At 48.9% G+C, this 22003-nt stretch overlaps 1 protein-coding gene across 1 annotated transcript in view; it reads right to left on the bottom strand.

Moving 5' to 3' along the window:
- ALPK3 (alpha kinase 3) overlaps positions 1-22003 on the bottom strand; it is a 32696-nt gene that overhangs the window by 4506 nt on the left and 6187 nt on the right. Inside the window, exons 2-6 of the mRNA XM_071442002.1 lie at positions 15035-15156; positions 8456-8573; positions 6453-7452; positions 1071-2919; positions 68-215 (exon numbers count right to left, since the gene is read on the bottom strand). Of these exons, the coding sequence (XP_071298103.1) occupies positions 68-215; positions 1071-2919; positions 6453-7452; positions 8456-8573; positions 15035-15156 (3237 nt within the window). The remainder of the gene's footprint in view (positions 1-67; positions 216-1070; positions 2920-6452; positions 7453-8455; positions 8574-15034; positions 15157-22003) is intronic.

Here is a 22003-nt window from a genome sequence, read left to right as displayed (position 1 = left end):
GACACCTTCAACCCAGCAGGGCAAGGAGCAGGATGTGACAGGTGACAATGTGGAAATGACAGGTTACCTCCTTTGGGCTTCAGCTACAGGGATCTCATCCTTGTACCACGTCAGCTTGGAATCACTCAATATATTGAAGAACTGACACCAAAGTTTCAGGTTTCCTGATGCATCAGAGAATTGTTCTGCTCTGATCTTACGGACCACCTGTGGAGCTAAGGGTGCAAAAAGATGGGTGGTGAGACAGAGTGCTGGCTGGAGCTCTGGGGACAGCCAGCCTACACCCACACTGCTGCTCAGGGCTTTGGGCATCACGTGTATGTCAGCACGTGTACCTCTGCCTTCCCAGGGAAGGTCTCAGAGCTCCGCTGGGATAAAGAGATGGGATACAAGTGGTACAAATTTGCTCAACACTGCAGCAATACCCAGTGAGGCCTGGCCAGAGGAAAGGCAGAAAACCACTATGGAATATTGGAGGAAACATTTATCTACTGAAGTAGGGATTTATCACGGTTACCCTTACTTTGCAAGAGTGCTAATTCCTGTGAAAGTATCACCTGGTTCCTTCAACCCCAGGATTTTTTAATTCAATGCCACAAGGAATCAAATTAGCATTGACCACAGACGTGGAAGAGGAGTGTGTGCCTTGTGATGCCCACTGAATCACGGAATCACAGTTTGGGTTTGAAGGGACTTTAAAGACCACTTCTTGCCATGAGGAAGGACATTTTCCACTCAACCAGGTAGCTCAGGATCCCCAGCCAGCATCAGGCTTGATGAGGCCCAGAAAACAGAGAACAAAACCAAGAGTATTCTATGATCCCTGGGGCTGGAAAGGCCCAGGCTGTAAGAGACAGCTGCCAGTGTCAGAACTGCTGCCTCTTGCATTCCTCATCCCTCCCTGCACTGGGATAGAAGTCTTGGGGGAGACTTTTGGCTTTCACACAGCCAAAGGGTGATGCTGAAAAACCTACAAATGTACAAAACTCATGTGGCACCAACTGACTATTACTGGCTCCCTTTGCAGGCAACAAGGGAATAAGCTTCATGGGGATTCTCTCTTCCCTCACCTTTGAATGGGTTATTAGTACTCTGGGACTCTGCTGGCTGTGCTTCTGGCTTAGCATCTCCAGGGACCTCTTTGTCACCAGCGGTGTCACCTGCAGGCTCCTCGTACAGCTTAGGAACCTCCAAGGTGGCCATCTTCCTCGTGAGGGTTGGAGAGCACTGCTCTGAGGGAGAGGATGGAGCTGGGGCAGGAGAATGCAACAGGGATGCATTCTTCCTGGACTGCCGTGGTGAAACAGTCGGACTTCTTGTGTGGCCCAGGCTCTCTGGGGCTGCCTCCTCTTCCACCCCCACCTGTTTGGGTTTTGGCAGGTATATTTTGCGCCGGGCGCCCAAAGCGAGCTCTTCTGGTGTGGCACAAGGTAGCGCTGCCAGAGGGTCAGCAGGGCTCTCTTCAGAGCTCACTGGAGGCAAATCAGAAAGATGAGGAGCCACTCCTGCTGTGGGCATGCTGCCCACCACGATGGAGGGCACTGAGAGCGGGGGCGGCCCCTCGGCCTCAGGAGCCCCCCAGGTGCGTCTCTTTGGAGGCACAGGCCTGCAAGCCAGCATCTCCTGGCTGGTAACAAACTCCTCATTAATCATTCCTGTGATCCGTCTGGATGTCCTGGGGGTCAGAGGCAAGTTCTCTGCTGTCTGGAAGAGCTGGTTGTTTTGTACTTTTTCCAAAACTTTCCTTGAGGTGCGAGGGCTAAGACCAGCAATGCCTATCTCTGGGATCATGCCTTCCCCTGCATTCGGCTGCTCCGTGTCCCCAGAGTCAGTGTCCCCTTTTGTGGCATCCTTACTGCTACTGCTATCTGACATTTTTAGAAGTAACAGGAGGTAGTTCTTTAAGGAGGAAACCAGGTTTTTGTGCTGCATTTTCTCCTCCACAGACATCTCCTGAGATCTCTCGGAGCCGGGCAGGACCAGCGGTACCTGTGGCTGAACCTCAGAGACTCCTTCCCAAGTCCCTGAAGATGCTGCTGGTTCCTGGCATGGAGCTGTGGCTGTCAGAAGTCCTCCCTCCTTCCCCTGAGGTCCCATGGGCACTGGCTTGGCATTCTCCTCCTCTGAAGTGATGGCTGAAAACGTCTCTCGTGGGGCAGATCCGCCTGTTGTTGTGATTTCTGCTTCTCCTCTCGCAGGAGGCAGCAGCTGGGCTCCAGATGTGACCTCTCCTGCAGTGGCCTCCATCCCTGGGCTTCTGTGAGATGCCAGCAGTGCCTCCTGAGCCCCTGATGGCCTCACTGCAGGAGCAGGAAGCGGCTCTTCCTTGGCAAGAGGAACTGAAGCAGGAGCTGCCGTTTCATTTTGGGTGTTCTGATGGCCCAAAGGTGTCCCTGCTGCCTCCCTGTGCACAGCCCCAAGACATGGCTCTGCTGCTTCACTCCCTCCTGTCCTCACACCAGGATGGCTCCCAGACACCTCTGCTCCTGCCTCTTTGCTCTTCCCATCCTTGACTGTTTGACATGGGATTTGTTCAAGAGGAGTGTTTTCTCCAGGTTCCAGAGGAGTCAAATTTTTTAGCAATGACTCTTCCCCACCTTGGCTTTTGTTCTCTTGATTTAACAGTCCTTGCTGAGTCTCTCTGTCCTCAAGAGCATGGGAATGTCTTTCTGCCTGTTTCCTGGGGGGTGGGTGCTCCTTGCCAGACTGTACATGGTCTGGAGAACGTGCTGGTGGCTTTGGTGGCTCCTGAGGCCTAAACCGAGGATTTGTCCTTTTCACAGCCCCCCTGGTTTCCTGGCAAGCAGGCACCTCTTTCCTGACCTCCTCTAGCTTACTGGCTTGCTGACTGGTCTCTTTGGTTGGACTGGACACTGGATGCTTTAGGTCACCAGGAGACTGTCCAACTCTTGCTGCAACCTAGTTAAAAAAAAAAAAGGAAGGAAATTAGCATAATGTTACTGCCTGGGTCTGTGCACTTGTATTTGTGGGCCACCTGTACCATACAGCACTGCCCAACTTCTTGAATCATGGGAATTACCCTGATACCAGTGTTACTCTGTCATCCAGGGTCTTCTGGTTTCACCATCATCCCACAGGAGTAGGTCCCACCTGTCAGGCTGTACAAAATGTTTCTTCTTTTAATCAGCTCCAGCCCTTCTGCCTTTCAATACCCTTGCTGTGCACAGAGGCAAGAGATCTGCCTTTCTAAATCATTCAGTGGCTTTTAATCCAACCTCCTCTGACTCTGTGCCTTCCCAAAGAGTGAAACTTTCCCATTTTTACCAGCCACTGCTGACACCTTGCATAATTCCCTTGCTGTTTCTGCAGACTGAGTGCTCCCCTATGTGCACTGTGAGATGGGGCAGCTGGCATGTCAAACTCTATGAGGATGAGGCTGCCCAAATGATTTATAGGGAAACCATACACCCTGACGTTATCAGCACTATTCAACCATTCTGTTTCTCTGACATTTGGGAAGCTCAAATGTTTCCGAGCGCAGCTGCACGCAGCAGACGTGTCAGCGAGCTGCCTGCTGGGATGGCCAAGCTTTATCCTGAGGAGAACTGCCCAAATCCTCCAGCCAAGGAGCACAGTCTATTTTTGTAGGAGAGGCAGTGATACCATGGTGCACGCTCTGCCAGGCTGATGCTCTGGGAGCATCACCAGGACAATGGCACGGGGACAGGGCATGCCCACAAGGGGACCCTGTCACCATCACACTTTCTGTAAAATCCTCCTTGCCCAGGATTTCTCTCCTGGGAAGCTGAGAAGCCTCAGAGAAAAAGGAAAACAATATTATCTCATTGCTTCTCCTGTGTTTTGCTGCTTTGGAATGTGGTTGGAGATTGTTTATCCAACATGTGAATTGTTTTTACTTAACGACCAATCAGGGTCACACTGTGTTGGGGCTCTGGAGAGAGTCACAGGTTTTTCATTAGTATCTTGTTAAGCCTTCTGTCTGTATTCTTTCTCTATTCTCTAGTATAGATTTAGTATAGCATAATATAATATAATATAATATAATATAATATAATATAATATAATATAATATAATATAATATAATATAATATAATATAATATAATATAATATAATATAATATAATATAATAGCCTTCTAAGAACATGGAGTCAGATTCATCATTTCCTTCCCTCGTCTGGGGACCCCAAAAATACCACAGGACCCCCCTCCACCCTGGAGGATCTGCTGCTAAGGATTTTCTCCTGAGGTTCCTGACTTGAGTGTTAAGCCCCCCTAAATGAACACCATGGGAAAGAAAGGCTGTGGCACTTAGATCTCTATTTTGTGCTGCTTTTGCTTCATTTGGTAGCTTGGGGAAAAGAGGAAAGGTAGCACCATTCCCTCAGCAAGCCCCTTCCCAAGCAAATGAACAGAATGGTTTGGGTTGGATGGGATCTCAAAGCCCATCTCATTCCACCCCCTGCCATAGGCAGGGACACCTTCCACTACCCCAGGATGCTCCAAGCCCTGTCCAACCTGGCCTGGAACACTTCCAGGGATAGGGCAGCCACAGCCTCTCTGGGCAACCTGTGCCAGGGCCTCACAACCCTCTCAGTCAAGAATTTCTTCTCCATATCCCATCTGACCCTGCCCTCTGACAGTAGAAAGCCATTCCTCTGTGTCCTGCTACTCCAAGCCCTTTTTCAAATCCTTCTCTAATTGTTAGGGCATGAGTATTGAAGGGTGGAGGAAGCATCATTAGAAGCTGCTCCTATGCATAAAATTCGAGAAATATAATCAAATCATCAGTTTAAAATTTAGGCAAGAGTGATTACCATTCAAAACTAGTTTCTTCTCTGCTCTTGTAGAGGATGATGTTCAGAGCCTGGGTACACTCTGGCATTTTGCTACAGATAAATCCAGCTCAGAAGAGAATTCCTGAGCATAAGGCCCAGTTATGTCCCAAGGCTAGGAAAACACTCACCTATGACCCTTCTTTTTTAAGAATAAAAAAGAAATAGACAAGTAACCCCTGTCCTGAGGAGTGAAAATATCCTGAAACATGCCTGGAATCTGCCTTAAAGGCTTTAAACCAGCTTATTTGCTCTCACAAAAGCTTGAGGACTTTCCCCAGCAGCACCAACAAGCTGAAGCATTCAAATTCAAATCAGAAGCATTTCCTTTTGTCTCCTCAAAGGCACACCAGCTGACAAGTCACAGTTTTCCCTCTGTGAGTGGGGCTTTTAAAAAGAAAAAAATCTTGATGCACGTCAAAGCTCAGGGATGACAGCCCAAGCCTGCTGCACACCAGCATTTTTCCATTTTTTTTTTGAGAGCTAGAGCTGTTAAAATGAGCACAGAGGGGAGAAAAAAATAGCTTTGCCATGGGCTGACCTGAACAGCAATAATTTCTGCAGCAGTATGTGATACTGGTGGGTCAGGATGAAGATGAGTTCACAGCACTGTGCAGCAGCAAGGCCAGAAACCAGGTGTGCACTGCATAACACAGCAAGTTCTTACCAGCAAAGCTGCACCTACCAATGGCTAAAACAATTTAAGAGAGAAAGAAGGGATTTTTGTTTCCACTGGAGCACCCATCAGTCCCTTATGCATTGTGGATTTTTCCACATTCTGAAATACATGCATTACCTACCAAGTGAGAGGTGCTGCACCCAGAGCCTTGTCTTTGCTGAACGTGTGCACCTACCACAGCCCAAACTCCAGATCCTGACAGCACCTGCAAACTGGACTCAGAGAATCCTTTATGATTGAAGGGGTCATTAAAGAAAAATGGGGGGAAATTAGTCCAGTAGCTTCTAGTCTAGTATTTTCATGGTAAATACTTCAGGTTAAGTGACAAAAATAGCAGCTGACTAAGAGGTGCTCTGAGGGTCAGAAGCAGGTGCTGTGCCCTAGCACTTCATCACCACGAGTCTCCCAACAGAGTTTTCCCAACAGGGATGGGTGAAAAAAATAGTCCAGACCTACTGTATACACGTTGCACTGTAAACAAAACTCGAGGCCCTGAAGGTGCAGCTCACAGGGTACCTCATCTGCACGGGGGGCTCCTTAACTAAATCTCCCTTGTTAAACTGAGCAGATGCCATCACAAGGCACTCACTGCCAGCTATAAATACCCATTCAGTGCTCCCTGCCGACCTGATCTGAAAACATTCCGCATGAGGTCAGCCTGCTGATTAAACCGGAGAGCCCCAGGCCACCGGGACCAGCTGCTCGAATGGCCCCGACTTACATCTCTCACCACCTCAGCTGACATTTGCTTGGAGATGGGGTGGAAGCTCTGCTGGCTGGGCTCACAAAATCCAAAGAGCCCTTCTGGGTGCTTTCACCAGTGGAGACCTGCAGAGCCTCGGCAGCAGATCCCGTGGTGTACATGGAGCCTCCCAGGCCCAGTGCCACAACACAAATGCACAGCACAGATATTTTCTTGTTGCCACCCCTGCGTTGGCTGCTGTCTCTCCTAGTTACCTCTTTGTTTCCCTCCAACTTCTGTTCTGGCTGCTGGCCTCTCTGGCCCTCCAACACCTCAGAGGGCAGTGGAGCATCCTCTGTCTGTCTGCTGGCTGCCACAGGCTGCAGGGGAGCCTGACTCCCGGCCTCGTCCTTGGCTCCCACCTCCTCCTTCCCTGCTGCTGGCTTCACTTGCTTATCAAAATACATGTCCTTTAAAGAGAAGTACATGTCATCATTAGGTTTAATGTCCTGTTTCACAGCTTTCCCAGGCTCTTTGAGTTTTGGACTGGTTTCCACTTCTTGATCGCTTGCTGCTCGTAAACGCGCATTCCTGCGTAAGGGGACAGGAGGAGCAAACCTGGGATTTGAAGACTGATTGGCCCTGTCTCTCCCACTTTCTTCTCGCTTAGAAACCTCCTGCTTTGGTGCTGAAGGAGCCTCCACCTTCTTTTTCTTTTTAGCTGCAGAGTCTTTTGCCCCTGGCTTGGTTGCCAAGTCCTCCACTGTCTCATAGATGTATGTGAGAAAGTTGTTCCCATTCTCCTCCCCACTTTCCAAAGTGGCATCTCCATTGGTGGTCACCTCTGCTTTCAGAGGTGCCACCAGTTTGTTTGGGAAGCCTGGCACTGCACTGAGTGGCTGCTCCTTTGTCTCAGCAATATCCTTGTGTAACCTGGACTGTGAATCTGCCACATGCACTTTTGCTGTGTCTTCCTTCTCCCATGAAGAGTCTCCTGACCGGAGGTTCTGATCTCGAGCCAGCCTCCGCTTCCTCTGGAGCCGTTCAGGGCTCATTCCTTGCAACTTCTCCACCTCCACATTTTCTTTTCCTCGTTTCTTGCCTTGTTCTATTTCTTGCATCTTTTCTTCAGCCTTTCTCTTGATTTTGTCAAACCACTTCTGATGGATTTTGAACTCCGTCATGGTTCCCACTTCCAGCACACCGGAGCAGGACACAATGCCTTTGTTATTTCTAGCTGAGGCCTGGTAAATGCCTGCATCCTCTTCTCGGCACCTGGAAATCAAAAGCTGTGTGTGAGACCTACCCATCCTCCTCAGGATGCCCGCTGGACTCACAGGCATGCATGTTCTCCTACTTCTTGCTCCACAGAGTCCAGAAGATGTGGCCCATGAGGTGCCCACAGGACATCTGGAGGCCTTGGGTTGGCCTCCCACCCTGGCTCTGCCTGCTCTCCACATTAACAAACAAGCAAGTTTTATGATAAATTTCTTCTAGCTCCACCCTGGGCTGTAACTCTGGTATGTGGGGAGAACAGGCAGCACCAGGCTTCCCAACTCTTCTTTGTCAGAGTCCTCTGCAGGATCTTTTCCTCTCAGCTCTACACAGCCCACAAGACATTCCTATTCTTCCTCTACCCTACCATATTACCAAAGTCTTCCCACCCTGTGTCACAGGCACCACAAGCACCTGCCTGCATCCCTATTGTCACCCCTTGAGGACACCTGACCCACAGAGATCCCTGCTCCTGGAAGAGGTGAGCCAGCCTCTGATGGACACCTGGAGCACAGCTGGGAGAGCAGAAAAGCTCACACCAGAAGCACAAGAATGGCAGGACTATCAGCAACATTGATATTCTGCATTTTCAGTCAGGCTACACCTGATATCCCAAATCCAGGACTCAAAGTGTGCCTGGCTCTCCAGAAACTCAATTCCCTGGACCATCATCTTGGAGGCAGATAGTGCTTTCCCCTTGCTCACCTTTGTCATCCCTAATGCTCAGCACTGGAAGGCTCCAGAGAGAGGAGCTCCTTCTTCCCTTCCTCTTGCTTCCAGCATGGCAGCTATCCCTGGATGCAGTAATGGATCTCATACTGGTGTGAGACTGGGGAGCCACAGCTGGAGGGGAAGGGCCAGCTCTGAACTCAAAGTGGGGAGCAGAAGGGGTCAGCCAAGTGGTGGTGGGGCCATCACTGTTGACAGCTTATCCAGCCACTGAGAACACACTCAGAGCTGCCATCATCAGCAAACCCAGGCACTCTGCAGCTTCTTTACTCACTTGTAGAGCTGCAGGGTGTGGCGGTTTCCATGACGGAATATCTCGTACTTGGGTAAGCCACAGTAGCGATCCATCTCCTCATCATCCTTGTACCACGTCACCTCGGGCTGTGGGTACCCTGGGGAGGACACGGAAGGAACATCAGAGAGTGAAACATTCCACACAGCAGCACAGACAGCGTGGTATCAGCAGCAGCACACCAGGACAGATGCTATTCTGGGCTCACCACGTTCCTAAATGGCACAACAGAAACAGTGGAAACTTAATGGGCTTATCTCAGACTTTTATCACTCCTAGGAATAGGGCTATTTTTGAGAAAAAAATCCCAGCACTTCATTCCTGAACAGAGGGAGTGGATCACACGCTCGTCTCCTGTAACACTGGCTGGGAGAAGGTGAGCATGCCGTCACTTTGATGTGACCAGGGATGTTCTGACCAGGCCAAGGCTATGCTTGGAGAACAGGCCCCTTCATGGAGCTCACAGCATTTTGCACAGTGTCACAGCCTGTAAGCTGATCTGAAACTTTCCACTGAACAGAAACAACCTTGATTGCATCACAGTCAGCTCAGTGTCCTACAAATGTCACTTGACAACAGATGTCACCTGCCTTTTCAGTAGAATGACATCATGATGTGTGTGACTGGCTGGCTGGCAGGCTGGCTGGGCACACAGCCACGTTCTCTGCCACTTGCAGAGGTGTTGGATCAGCATGTGAGCCCCATATGGACCAGTGCTAGCCACAGCCCTCACTGCTCACTGCCAGCAGCTCTAGTTCAGATTCACTGCAGTTTTCATGCAAAGACTGCTCAAGCCAGCAGCCAGCAGGGGCTCCTGCACTTCACTCAGGGCTCATCACCCAGCCAAGCTGACCCTCAGGGCATGGGATGAGAGTGTCAATAATCACATCCTGCCATGGGTAAAGGCTATAGGATTGCTCAGGAGCTTATCTGCTGCAAATGTCCCTGCAGGCTTTCTGTGGGGCCGAAGGAAGGAGTCCAGCACTCTCCTTAACTCCACCAGACCCCAAGGATCACCCACAGCACCCCAGAATGTGGCAAGGGTCAGCTCCCATGAACATCCCAGGCATGGGGCTGATGAAGGCTTTCCAGGAATATCCAAAGGGCCCCAACCCAACGGCTCTGGAGTAATGAGAAAGCAGGGACAAGGTGCTCTCTGGATACCAAGCCGCAGGTTTCAAGGCTAACCAGGACCTCAACTGTCCTCCTTGCACCAGCCAAAGATGTTGTCAGCCCATAGCAATGCCTGAGCTCCTGCTCTCCAGAAGATCCTAGTGCAGGACAGAGTCCAGAAGCAGAGACTCATCAGCAGGAATTCACCCAGGCTTTGGCCAATCCAATACGCCTTTGCCCAGAAAAATCTCCTCCAAATCTCCTCCTGCACTGCTTTGGCTCCCCTGTTCCCACCCCTTGCCTGTGGTGGCTCCTCAGTATCCACTGGGACCAGACAGGGCTGGGAAGAGAAGTCTCAGCAGCTTTTCTTTCCAGCCCTCCTCTATGAGAAGCATCGACCCCATAGCCCAGACACCTCACAGACTGGATTTTACCCTATTGTTCCTTCTTCTCTAAGGTCTCTTACTCTGCACTGCCCCAGCATCCCTGCAGTCTGTACATCTCCCACGTGCTTTGCTGCCTCAATCCCCTCCCACTGCTGCCATCAGCAGCTTTGGCTTTCTGTTGGGTAGTGCCTCATTGCTCCCCTTCTACAGGAAGCCAAGCCATGACTTTCTCCCAACACCCTTCCTGCAAGGCTCTCTGTCCTCCCCCTCTGCCCCACTCTTGTCACAGCCCGTTCCTTGCTGCTGCCCTGACCCCCCAAACCAGTTTCTAGAGACATGCAAAGCCCTCAGGTACTTGTGGTTGAAGAAAATGAGCCCTGAACTGCAAACTGGAGAAAGCTATGAGAGCATTGCAGTGATGGGATCACCAGGGATTGACTGCTGCTTATATTTTTCATAAAATAATTAATATTGGCAGCAGAAGCCTGGGCTGAATGAGCCTGTGGTGAATTCTTTCTGCTCCAGAGATGACCAAAACAATTTCCATACACAAGCTCATACTGTGCCCAGAGCAACCCAACCCTTCCCAAGGGCTGCTCTGCAAGCAAGATCTTCAGAATGCCCCCACAGTCCATGTGGCAGGGAGCTGGCAGGTAGATTTTCCTGACACCCTAAGAAACAGAAATCCCAGCCCTTCATTCTGGGAACTGCCAGCTGATAGTTTCCGAGAAGCTCTGTGATGTCCCCTCCCCTGCCGTGGCCTCCACAGCTGATTTCCATTCCCAGCTGACATCTGCTGGAAAGAGCTGCCATTGGAAAGAGCTGCCATTGGAAAGAGCTGCCATTTCCATCGAGGAAAGGCTTTTCCTCCTGCTAAGCTTCCACTCCCTTTGACCTGTAGCACTGTGTCCTTGAGGCTGCCTGCTCCCTCTGAGGAGCCATGGCCACGAGAGCTCAGTGCCAGGACCAGCTCACACTGCACAGTGTCACCGGTGTCACCTGCAGCCCAAGAGAGCTGCAGGCAAGTTCTGGCTGGGTCTGCAGGCTGCAGGCAGGCGGATGCTGAAAGGCTTCCCACCTCCCACGCAGGTCCAGTGGCCCCAGCTGCCTGTCCAAACATCATCCATCCCTTCCCAGGGGTGTAACCAGAGCCAAGATGGAAAGATGCCTGGGCAGGGCTGAGTCTCCCTGGCACAGGGAGGGGAGCTGTTGCTGATGCTGCTGACATCCATCTTTGGGCTGCTGAGTGAATAAATTCCCCCAGTCCAGGGTGGAGAGGAAGAGGAGTCAGGCATCATTCCCAGCACGGTGCATCCCCTGCAGGCGCAGCATCCACAGCTTGCCCAGTGGGGTGAGGGTTCCATCCATGGATGGAGGCACCAGATGCCCAGCATGAGACACCCTGACACACTCAGAGATCCACACTCATCCCTCCCAGACCTGCCCCTGCTGCAGCCCCCTGTGCAGCTGGGCCCCTGCAGCTGCAGACACAGTGGGGCTGGGCAGCTCTGGGAGGAGCAGCCACCCAGAGGCTGCACATCCTCAGCATGTGTGTGTGTGCCTGCCAGCAGCACTGCTCCAGCCACCACAGCATCCTGGAGACTTTTCAGAGCAAGGATGTTTCTTTCATGGAGATTGCCAGGTTTAGATCAAACATTCTTTTTCTGAAAACTGTCGAAATCTGAGAAGTCTTCAAAGCTTAGTGACTGTAACCAAAACAGTTCTTAAAATATCTATCCAAAACAGTTCTCAATATATCTATCCAAAATCACCCAGAGAAACTCTATTTCAAGTTGCTTTCTTTTTTTATTTTATTTTTTTGGGGGCAGGAAAGGAGGGGGAGTTAGTCTTCTGAAACTTGGGAAAGTGCTAAGAGTTCAGAACCATTAAACAATATCCACAGTTTCTGCTCTACACAAGCTACATACAGCAGGGGCTACAAAAGTCTTGGGAATACAATTCCTGGTAAGATGTTACCCCTCCTGGCTTCATGGGTTTAAACCCCTCCAGCACACAAGGACAAGGAAGCTTCTAGCAATGCTGACAGGAGGGACAGATCCTAAGAGCAGTAGCTCCCCATGCCACTGTGAGCAGTGCTCATTCACCATCCTTCCCTTGTCCTTGGCCCCAAAGCCAAACCTCCTCATCTCCCAGCAGCCTACTCTCTGCTCTCACTATCCCATCCCCAAACCCCTCTCACAGCCCCTGCATGTCTCCTGACATTCTGCATCCAAGCACTTCAGTCTCATCCTTCCAACACTTCCCTCAGGGTCACCACAAATGCAGCAAGTGGAACTCCTTTAACCTGATTAAAAACTGCATCCATAAGCATGTGACTGTCTACTCACCCTACCCAAACTCTCTTCCCCAAGCCATGGGCAGAACCCTCTCCCCTCTGTACTCTGCAATAAAACCATGGAGGCAGTGATGGGAACAAGCTCCTGAGACAATGATTTGTGAAGCAATCAGAGGGGTTGAACCTGGCTGAGGAGGGCTGAAATGGCACTGAAGAGGCAGCTGTACAACAGTGGGCTGGTGCTGACATACAATGGTCTTGGCTAGATCCAGCCATCACCTGTCCTGGCTGGACTCATTCCCTAACAAGCAGCCAGAGACATGGCCCCTTCATCCAACTTCCCCCATTTCATCAGCTAACATCTCTCCTTCCCAGGCAATGCTGCACAGAAGCAAATAAAAAGCTGGAAAATCCTTGTGGCAGCACCTCCATGAAGGGCCACTCTGAAGAGAGAAGCCCAATATCCACCCAGTGCAAATGAGCTGTGATGACCCTTGAGACCCTGAAGTCCAGACAGACCCAGCAAGGAAAGCACAGAGATGTGGGATGAAGCTGCACAGTAAATGGAAATGTTCTTGTTTCCTTTTTCACATCTCTTAGGGAACAAAGGACGAAACTCATTTTGTGTGAAAAAAGAAAACATCTCATAACTGATGCAGGATCTGACCCAAAAAAATCAAATCAGACATAGCAGGGACACCAGTAGCAGGCTGAACTAGGCATCAGGAGGAAAGGAAAGTTTGTGCCTCCACACACAGGAATCTGCCTCTGCCTGACCTGCTTTTTTCCTGCTGCACCACTCATCACATTCTGGAGATTGGTTCTTCAAACACTTGCATCCTTCTGTGTTCCTAGGACATGCCCAGCAATTCCTAGTCCAAGTATTCCCAGATGTTGGACTAGTCTGTAACTCTCATTATTGGTCAAGAAGAGGCAAAAACTAAAAGTAAGATGCTATTGTAGGTCACACATCCATATTTGTGGCTTGACCGTCAAAACAGGAGCAGGTGACTGTCTGCCCTTTGCCTCCATCAAAGTGTCCCTGGCCTCCAGCCACAGAGCTGGGGCTGAACTGGCTCCACTCTGGTCACTGGCCAGGGATCTCAGTGCCATTTCCTTGCTCCCAGCAACGCCTCCCAGTTGAACACAAACATCACGGCAGGGCAAGATACCTGAACTACCAGGCAGGCTCTGCAGCCAGGGTATGCCCTACACCTCCTGCCCCCCTCTCCCAAAGAGATCCTGAGCTCCTAAAGCACCCCACAGGACCACATACAGGAGATGCCCATCTGGCAAAGGTGGTCCAAGGATGATTTTAAAAATGTTTCCATGAAAATTTCTAAGTGCATAGAGACATCTCCCAACCTAGTTTACCAAGCACAAAAATATTGTGACAGATGCTGAAAGAGACTCATTGACAATTTCCTATACCTGAGCAGGAAATGAGGCCAGTACCAGGTCAAGTTTTCTGCCTGGTGCAACACACCAGGAAGAGATGGAATTTGTTAGAAGGAACCATCAACCTCAGAGGTGCAGCTGGTGGAGATTTAAGCCAGTGAGATAAGCCAGGACTTTTACTCTGGATTTCCCAACACAACTGAACATTTTCTCACCTCTGACACTTGCAGAATGGCATGTTCCATGGTACTGCACAATATGTCAAGCTTTTGCTTTCAGAAAACTGGAATTGGAAAGAGCTCTTCTAATGACTCCCCAAATAAAGTGGTTTGGAGGCATCTCCTAGCAGCCCTCTTTGGGTCTAGAAGCAGCAAGAAGGGGTCTGCTGAAGTTAAGCCTCAATAAAATCAACATATCAGGTGTACCCCTGCAAGTTCAGAAGGTCAGCCTTCAGAACAAGGGGATCCATGAGAGAAAAGCCAAGAATTCATAGCTGGCAGTTCTCAGAGGGACTGAGACTGTGCTTCCTTATTTCCAGCCTGTCTCTAACAGCAAACCAGACTTCCTTAGGAAAGCTTTGGTCCTTGTGCCTAAGAGGCTCACCAGATATACTCTCCTCCTTCCAGAATATACAAACTTGTTTGTAAGTGCCTCTCACTGAGTAACCTCTTGCAGTAATTAATACTAGTGAGGTCAGGAAGGAACTTGGGAGTTAACAAGTACACTGAGAGAAGAGGTTTTAGAGTCTCCATATTTAAAGAACAAAATCTCATCACCAAAGGAGCTACTTGCCTCTACACCAATGTGCTGCCACACCACAAGGCCTTAGCACCAGCCTTCTTTTTCAGCCTCTCCCTCCTCCTCCTCCTCTTCTTGACTTAACCCCCTCCTGCCCAAGGGGAGATTTTAGCTCATTGGGCAGTGACCAGCTTTTATTTCAGATGTTGACAGACACAGAAGTTCATCACAGATACAAATGTAGCTGTGCTCTAACCATCTGCAGCCAGCAGTATTGGTTCCAGCAGGAGAGCCTCAGTCTTCAAAACTGCACATTCCTGAGTTATGGAGGCCAGGATTAGAGAAGCAGAGATTAGGACAACAACATGTAGCTGGTCCAAGCAGTAACCAGCATATCCCATTTTCTGGTCTTTCATTTGCCTTGTTTGAGATGTTAGCTTATGCCTTTGCCTCTTTACACACTCAGGTGCTTCCCACCTCCCTTAAATTGAAGCTAAAATCACCATGCAATTGCTGAACCTCTGCTTGTGGTGGGCCTGTTATCCTTGTTATCACTTGCTGCAGAGTTTAACTGGCACAAGTCCAGCAGGTGAGGCAGGACCAGGTTATTCACTGAATAGACACTGTTACCTGTCACTATGCACGTGAATTTAGCATCAGAGTCCTCGGACACAGCACGGGATTTGATAGTGGTTTCAAATAGTGGCTGTGTTTCCTCCGTCAGCTGAGAAATGATTGCGCAGAAGGTGCTCCTGGAAGATTCAAGAAGCATTTCTTAGAGATAAAAGCACCAGAAAAATTAAAGGGTCCACCTTGTGTCTCACCTCAGCAGCCTGTGTTCTCATTGTCCATGCCCTCTTCCCTCCCATCATCCCTGCACTTGCTCACAAGTCCAGTCCAGTGCCAGGGCATTGGACTGATTTCTCCCTCCTAAGATGACTGTCAATTTAAAGTGACATTTGGGAGCCATTCCCTTTGTCTTAGCTCTTGGAGCTATTGGGGCAATAAATGTTGACCCACTCATTTTAGCTCTAGATTATACCAGAACATCTCTTTGATCAGCCAGCAAGCTTAGAGCTCCTCCTAACAAAGTCAATTTCCAGTTCTGAACCATAAATGTTTCAAGAGTTGTTCTGTTCACTGGGATTTTCTTTTATTTGTGAAGAATTTGTGTCATTTCAGGCCAAGTGTGAATTGCACGTCTCTTGAATACAGCAGCCCTCTTAGAATGAAGAAAAGCTGCCAGCTGTGGGACTGCTCACTGAGGAAGCTCTGAGTCTGGCTAGCAGCTTTCTGAACTCAGGAATTAGCTGGGAAGGAACTCTCTGTTTAACCCCTTACTGCTGCAGGTAGGCACTCACACTCCCTACTCCAGGAGTTCAGGCTCTGACCTCAAAGTTCATGCTGGAACACCCAAATAGCCAGAACTATCCTAACAGTGCAATCTGTAATGCTCAAGAGCAGACCATGGATTCTCCAGGTGTTTCAGCACTGTTCAATGAGTGCAATAAATCATCATATTCATCCAACCCTGCTGCAGCACCACTGAGAGAGGTCCCAGAAAATCTGGGCTTTCTTAAATAAAGGGAAATTATTTACTTAAAGGGAAATTATTGAAATTATTTAATTTCAAATTGGGTTTTCATTCAGATAATGCTGAGGCTCTTGGAAGAGAAGAGCTTCTTATTTAATTTTTCCCTCTGCAATTAAAACTCTACATATTTACAATACAAGAGGGGCCCCCAAGGTCTCAAGTGCAAAGATGCTGGGAGAAACAGCTAATACTGCAAGAGAACTGGTAGCTGGCAGCTCTATTTATATAATTTTCAGCAGTGAAAGACATTCCTTAAACAGGTGATCAGCTTCCAGAAACATGCAAGGGGTGGAACAAATGCCCAAACCACTCGTGACACAGCTCCACCATGAGCAGAAGGGCTCAGAGATTGTGGTGAGGGTTCCATGAGGAGGACCCCAGCCCCACAAGCAGCCCCAGCTTGCAGGCAGGATGCTGCTGCTGCTGCCACTAATGCTCTACCTGCTAAGAAAACAAACTGAGTCAGGAAAAATCAAAAAACCCCACGTTTAGCATGACCCAGTAGGGGCAGGTGCACTGACAGGGACTAAGCACACATTGCTGAAGGTGTCAGGAGAGCTACAGTCACAGCAACTGCCTGTTTTATCCACCCTGAAAACTTACCTGGAGGCTGCAATGTCATTATTTTCCCTCTGCCTTCGTGCAAGAATGGGTGTGTAAGAGATGCAGGGAGATGAACCCCTGAGTAACAACCCACTGGGACCTCACCCAGCTCCCAGGCACCTTGTGCTGGATGAGGGTCAGGACAGGGGAAGCCTGGGATGTTGCAAACCTGATTCATCTACTGAATGAGGGTTCTAAGCATGGTCTGTATCCAAACACACGTGTGGGGTGGGATAAAAATACCAGATTCCACAGCTCAGACTCTTTTCTGTGGAAATCAATGGTTACTAGGACACTGGTCCTGGTAAGCAACTCTTCACTCAGCTGTGGGGCCAGGAATGGGCAGTGGGAGTCAAAAGCTGTTTCAAACCAGAGCAACCTTCCCAAATTCCAATCCCAGAAAGAAAAAAAAAAAAAAAAAAAAAAGCCCATTTCCAGGGAGCAAGGCAGACAATCCAGTACAAGGCAGTTACTGGTAGGGTTTTGATGCTCTCTTCAATACAGATCCCCCTCCCCATACCAGTAAATGCCTTTCAGAGCCACATAAAAGAATTTCCCAAGCATCAACCAACACTTCATACCCCAGCAGGAGGGCAACAGGATCAGCATCTTATAATCAAGTGATGCACACACACAGAGTGGCTCTTGGGACCCAGTTTAATCCCAGCACCATGCCACCAGCAGGCAGCACCAGGAATAAGTCTGGTCCACTGAGTGCAAATCCCACAACCAGGTGAAATACATACAGCAAAGGCTACTGAATGGCTTTGGAAAGCAGCTGTGGTGGAAGCTGGGAGCTCCACAGGCCCAGCAGATGAATCAGGGACTTGCCCAGTGACACCTGGCAGGAAGCCTGGAAGGTCTATTGAGTCTTTCAAAGAAACCATTGTGTTGGTCACAGCAGGATTTCAAGGCTCTGGCACTGTGGGGCTCTCAGCTGACTCACTCCGGCTGCAAGGAGGCTTGTCCAATTCAAATTGCTTTCTAAACCAGTAATTCAGGGTATTCCAAGAACTGGACACAAAGAACTAGCCACTTTTTCTTTGGGCCTTCCTGGAGCTGCATCTTTGGGGCAGAAAAGCCCTGGAGCCTAGAAGAAACCCCTGGCAATTCAGTAGCCTTTTCAATTAAAGAGGGATTTCCATACAAAAGCCTGCTGGAAAAGGAGATTTGAGAAGTGTATTCCTCTTGTTATGATTTTCTTTTTCTGACTTTTTGGTTAGAAATCCCAGAGCTACAGAGGTGTTCTGGAGAGGCCTTTCCCTCCACGGTTATTCTTCTACCTGCCACTCCAGCAAACCAGAAATACCAACTGATTTCCAAATGTGTTCTTTTGCCAAAGGCAAAGTACAGCTGTACAAGTGCCTTTTGGGGCAAAGTCCAAGTGAATGAGGATCCTCACAACAACGGCAGGGGGAAGAAAATTTTTTCTCTGGATGTCTCAGGGCAGTCACATCCAATTTTTAATGTCTCTGTATGGAAGTCTCGCTTTAATATAAAGAAGTAGCTGAACATCCATCCTTTGGCTAAGAAAGAGGAACATTTCTTGCACCTTAATACAGGAATTGTGATGAACATTCACTTTTCTTTCTGCAGTTCAAGCAAATATTAGGGATCAAATCATGCAGAATGAGGCTGTTAGATCACTTTAGGGCTCTTGACTGATTAATTAATTAGTACCAAAGCATTACAGGTTAATCACGTGCCGACAGATTCAGAAAAGTGTTTGGTCAGAGCAGTTTAATGCAATGTAGTTTTACCTTCCTAAACTGGAGGGAGAGAATCTGCTGCTTGATAAGCTAAGCAAAAAACAGCATAAAAACCATTAGAGAGAGAAGCACGGAAAGGAGCTGAAATAAACAAACCGTTACAGAGACATATTAATGATGAGTCATTTTGCAGAGGTCAGAGTTCCTATTAAAAGAAGGTACAGCTGCCTTAGGCTGCCTGCCAGGATGAGCAAGCCACATTGTCAATTGAAATCAAAGGCTGTAAAAATGAAATGGTCGTTAACCACAGAGAATCAGTGTCAGGACATTTATACAAGTAGGTTTCCAAGAAGCAGCACCTTGAGCCTTCCATGCACCATCTGCAGCACTGTGCTCAAAGCAGGCAACTCCAGCACAGGAGATGTCCAGCCCAATTCTGTGCTGGCAAGCAGCTGGCCTGAGCTGGGTGCCCTCTGTGCTTCCAAGGACAGCTCCTGGGAGAAGCTGCAAACTCTCTGATCACATTGCTTTCCAGCTTGCCAATCAAATCACTAAGGTGTGGCAAAACATTAAAATAAAAGAACAGAAGTAGACTTTACAAGAATCTACAGGTTTTGCTTTCTTTGTGGGAAGATGTAGGAGCGTTAACCAATCCAGGGAACAAAATCAAACACGCAGGTCCTGCACAAGACATCTTGATGAGCTACTTACCAGTGTCACCAGCTCTCCCAAAGGAGTGTCTTCAGGGACTCATGTCCTAGCCAAAGGGCCACTTTGCTGGACTGTGGCAGCAGCCCCTTGCAGGCTGCAGAAACAACCTCTGTGCGTTGACCTGCAGCAGCCAGGAACAGTTCCTCAAGCCTTGACCCACCCACATGGCAATCAAAAGTCCAAAACTAACAAGGACAAGCTAGTCAGCAGCATGTAAGCTCAGTGATTTAATTGCACTGAGGTACATGTTCCACCTATCCACAACCTCACCACACAGCCTTGGGAATGACTGCAGCATGGACATCCCCTCTGGGAGGTACCAGGCCAGACTGCCACATCCCTAAGTGCAGAGAGATCAAACCTTCTCAGCCTCTGTGAACCACCAAAGTTCAGTGCTCTAGGATGGTGCTACAGAAGACAGCAGAAAGAACCACATGGAGAGCCACCTGCAGGTGCACCTCTTCAGGTCTCCTACCCAAATGTGTGAGTCCCAGTCACGTGGAAACCAGCAGGACTCCAAGTCTTGCCCTAAAAATGACCACAAAATCTCCACCTGAAAACTGGTCTGAAAAAATCTCCACCTGAAAACTGGTCCTGCCAACTGTACATTCCACCTTGTGGAGGCAGAACCTCCATTTGAACACTGAGAAAAGAAGCAGCTCAGCTTGAAGTCCTGACACTTTACACAAATAATTGCATATTTCCTTTGAGAAGAAAAATCTGTGGGGTTCACTGACTCTTCTCCTTCAGGAGAGCAAAGACAGCAGAATTTTTGGACTGTTGCTGAGAAGCAGCTTTAACCCAACAAACATGGGTGGCACTTGGCCTTTTGGCAGCAGCTTCACCCTCTCCACCCCCAGCCACACAATCCTGGTCCATTCCCAGTGCCAAGTGCTGGTGATGCAGCCAAAGGATGTGCAGGTTGGGGAAATCAAGTGCTCACAGGAACAGGCTGAGGATCACTCACTCACCTGATCCCTCTTTCATGTGCTGTTCTGGTCCATGGTAGAAGCCAGACAGAGGAGCTGTGTCCTTTGAGCTGTATCCTTCCACCCTTTGCAACATCCCTGTGAGCTCCATGCCCTTTCTGACCCTGCCAGGCACAGCTTTGCATTACCTGCCTTACTGACCAGCACCTCACCTTGTCCTCAACACTTACAGACACCCTCAGAGCTTCTGGAGCTCAAATTGCACCTCGTGCTGCTCTCACCCCTTCCTGACCTCCTGGGGATCCAGGTTCCTCCTCCCACACTCCTCCCAAGCACATCCACCCCAAGTGATCCCAGGGGCAGCTGTATCCCTGTGCTTTGGGCTGCTCCCAGGCACCTCTGTCTGTCTGGAAACACAACTCACTGGTTTAACTTGTCTCAAAACATTTTGCTTACCACTGCAAGAGAAAAACATCTTTTTACCCACCAGGAATACTAAAGACCTTCTTGAAAGGAAGTTCTCAAAATCCTTGCAAGCTAGAATGCTAGTGTAGGCAGTAGTGTGGTTTTAATCATGATTTCTTGCATAAGACAAACAGGGCTTGGACGTAAAGAAAATAGCAAGAGTCAGAACAAAGGCTGCTTGTGCCATGAACCCACTGTGCTCACGGATGTGATCAAACAGTAAGCACTGACAGTGCTTTTTTTTTTTAATCCCCAGTATTAAGACAACATGGGCTTTATTCAGTGCACATCCTGAGACAGTGCTGAACACTGAACTGAGGGTCTCTTGAGGGTCTCTCCATATTATCAGAAGAAAAAGGCCATCATGTATTAATTGAAGTTTAACCTCAATATGCTGAATTTGCTTTTCAGACTACAGATTTAAGCCCCAGAGAGCACGATCAAATTGTGGATCCTGCAGCCAGCAGAGCCCTGCCTGCAGGCAGCTGGTGCTTCCTTTCACTTACATTCCAGCATATCCATGTAGAGCTGTGACAGCACAGCTCCATCAGAACCCAATCCACCCTGCTGGAAGCGTGGGGCTCCTGAGCAGGGCAGCAGATACCCAGTGTGCTTGCTCTGATCCTCTGTGGCACTGGGCTATGCCCTGGGCTCCCCAAGGACTTGGAGCACACACAGCACAGGGCTCTGCTAATGAAGTGCAGCATCAGCAGTGGATGTGCCTCCCTCGAGCAAGCTCGGGGCCATTGCACTTTCTGCATAAAGGCAAATGCTTATGTTGTCCTGAGGAACAATCTAAAGCACTGAATCAAGGCCTCCAGTACAACCCTTCCTTCTGTTGGAGAAGTGGACTTCAAAAACATCTGCTCCAGGCATGTGCAGCACTGGTGGGATGAACCCTCCTCAGGCACCTGCCACTGATGAAGAGAAGCTCAGCTTTTTATAAGCTAGTTCTGAAAATACACAACTGTGTTGGACAACAGCACTATACCTCTCCAGCACATCCCTTCTATCAGTCTCAGCTCTTTGTTAAATTGCATTTTATCATATGCTTTCAAGCTCCTTTGGCCATTTATCATCCTCTTAAAGGTTTTAACCCTTCAACTACTCCTAATTTTCTTTGGAAGTGAAGACAGCCTTCCTCATTTTTCATGCTTTTGCCAAATTTCAGTCTTGCAAGGGCAGGAGGCAGAACTGTCAACACCATTCACTTTTTTTAACCACTCAAGTTGATGGTCTGGGCTGGCATCCACTGGCACCAAAAAGTTAACTGCTTGAAAAACATGGATTTTCAGTCTGACACCTTTTTTTAACCCTCTCATGCAATTATCCATGAAATTACTCTCTTTCTGTATTTCTTATCATTGAGGTAAAGAAATCTCTCCTTCCAGTGCACTCCTCACATGGAAGTGAGCAAGAGCTCAGGAGACCCTGAAATAGGCTTAACAGTGGCTCCATCCTCATATGGACAAGCACCTGGACTCAAGCTGCTTGAGCTGCAGCAGTGATCAATATTTTTCAGTGCTCTCCCACAGAGTGAAAATTGACCCACACAAGCTGTCCAGTGAAGGAAAAAAAGAGCAGAACA

The sequence above is a fragment of the Agelaius tricolor genome, unplaced genomic scaffold (assembly GCF_023055355.1).
Source record: "Agelaius tricolor isolate 1412-34295 unplaced genomic scaffold, bAgeTri1.0.p SCAF_16, whole genome shotgun sequence".
In the NCBI taxonomy this organism is placed as follows: Eukaryota; Metazoa; Chordata; class Aves; order Passeriformes; family Icteridae; genus Agelaius; species Agelaius tricolor.
The sequence above is the reverse complement of the archived record's forward strand: the minus strand, read 5'-3'. Positions and strand labels throughout refer to the sequence as shown.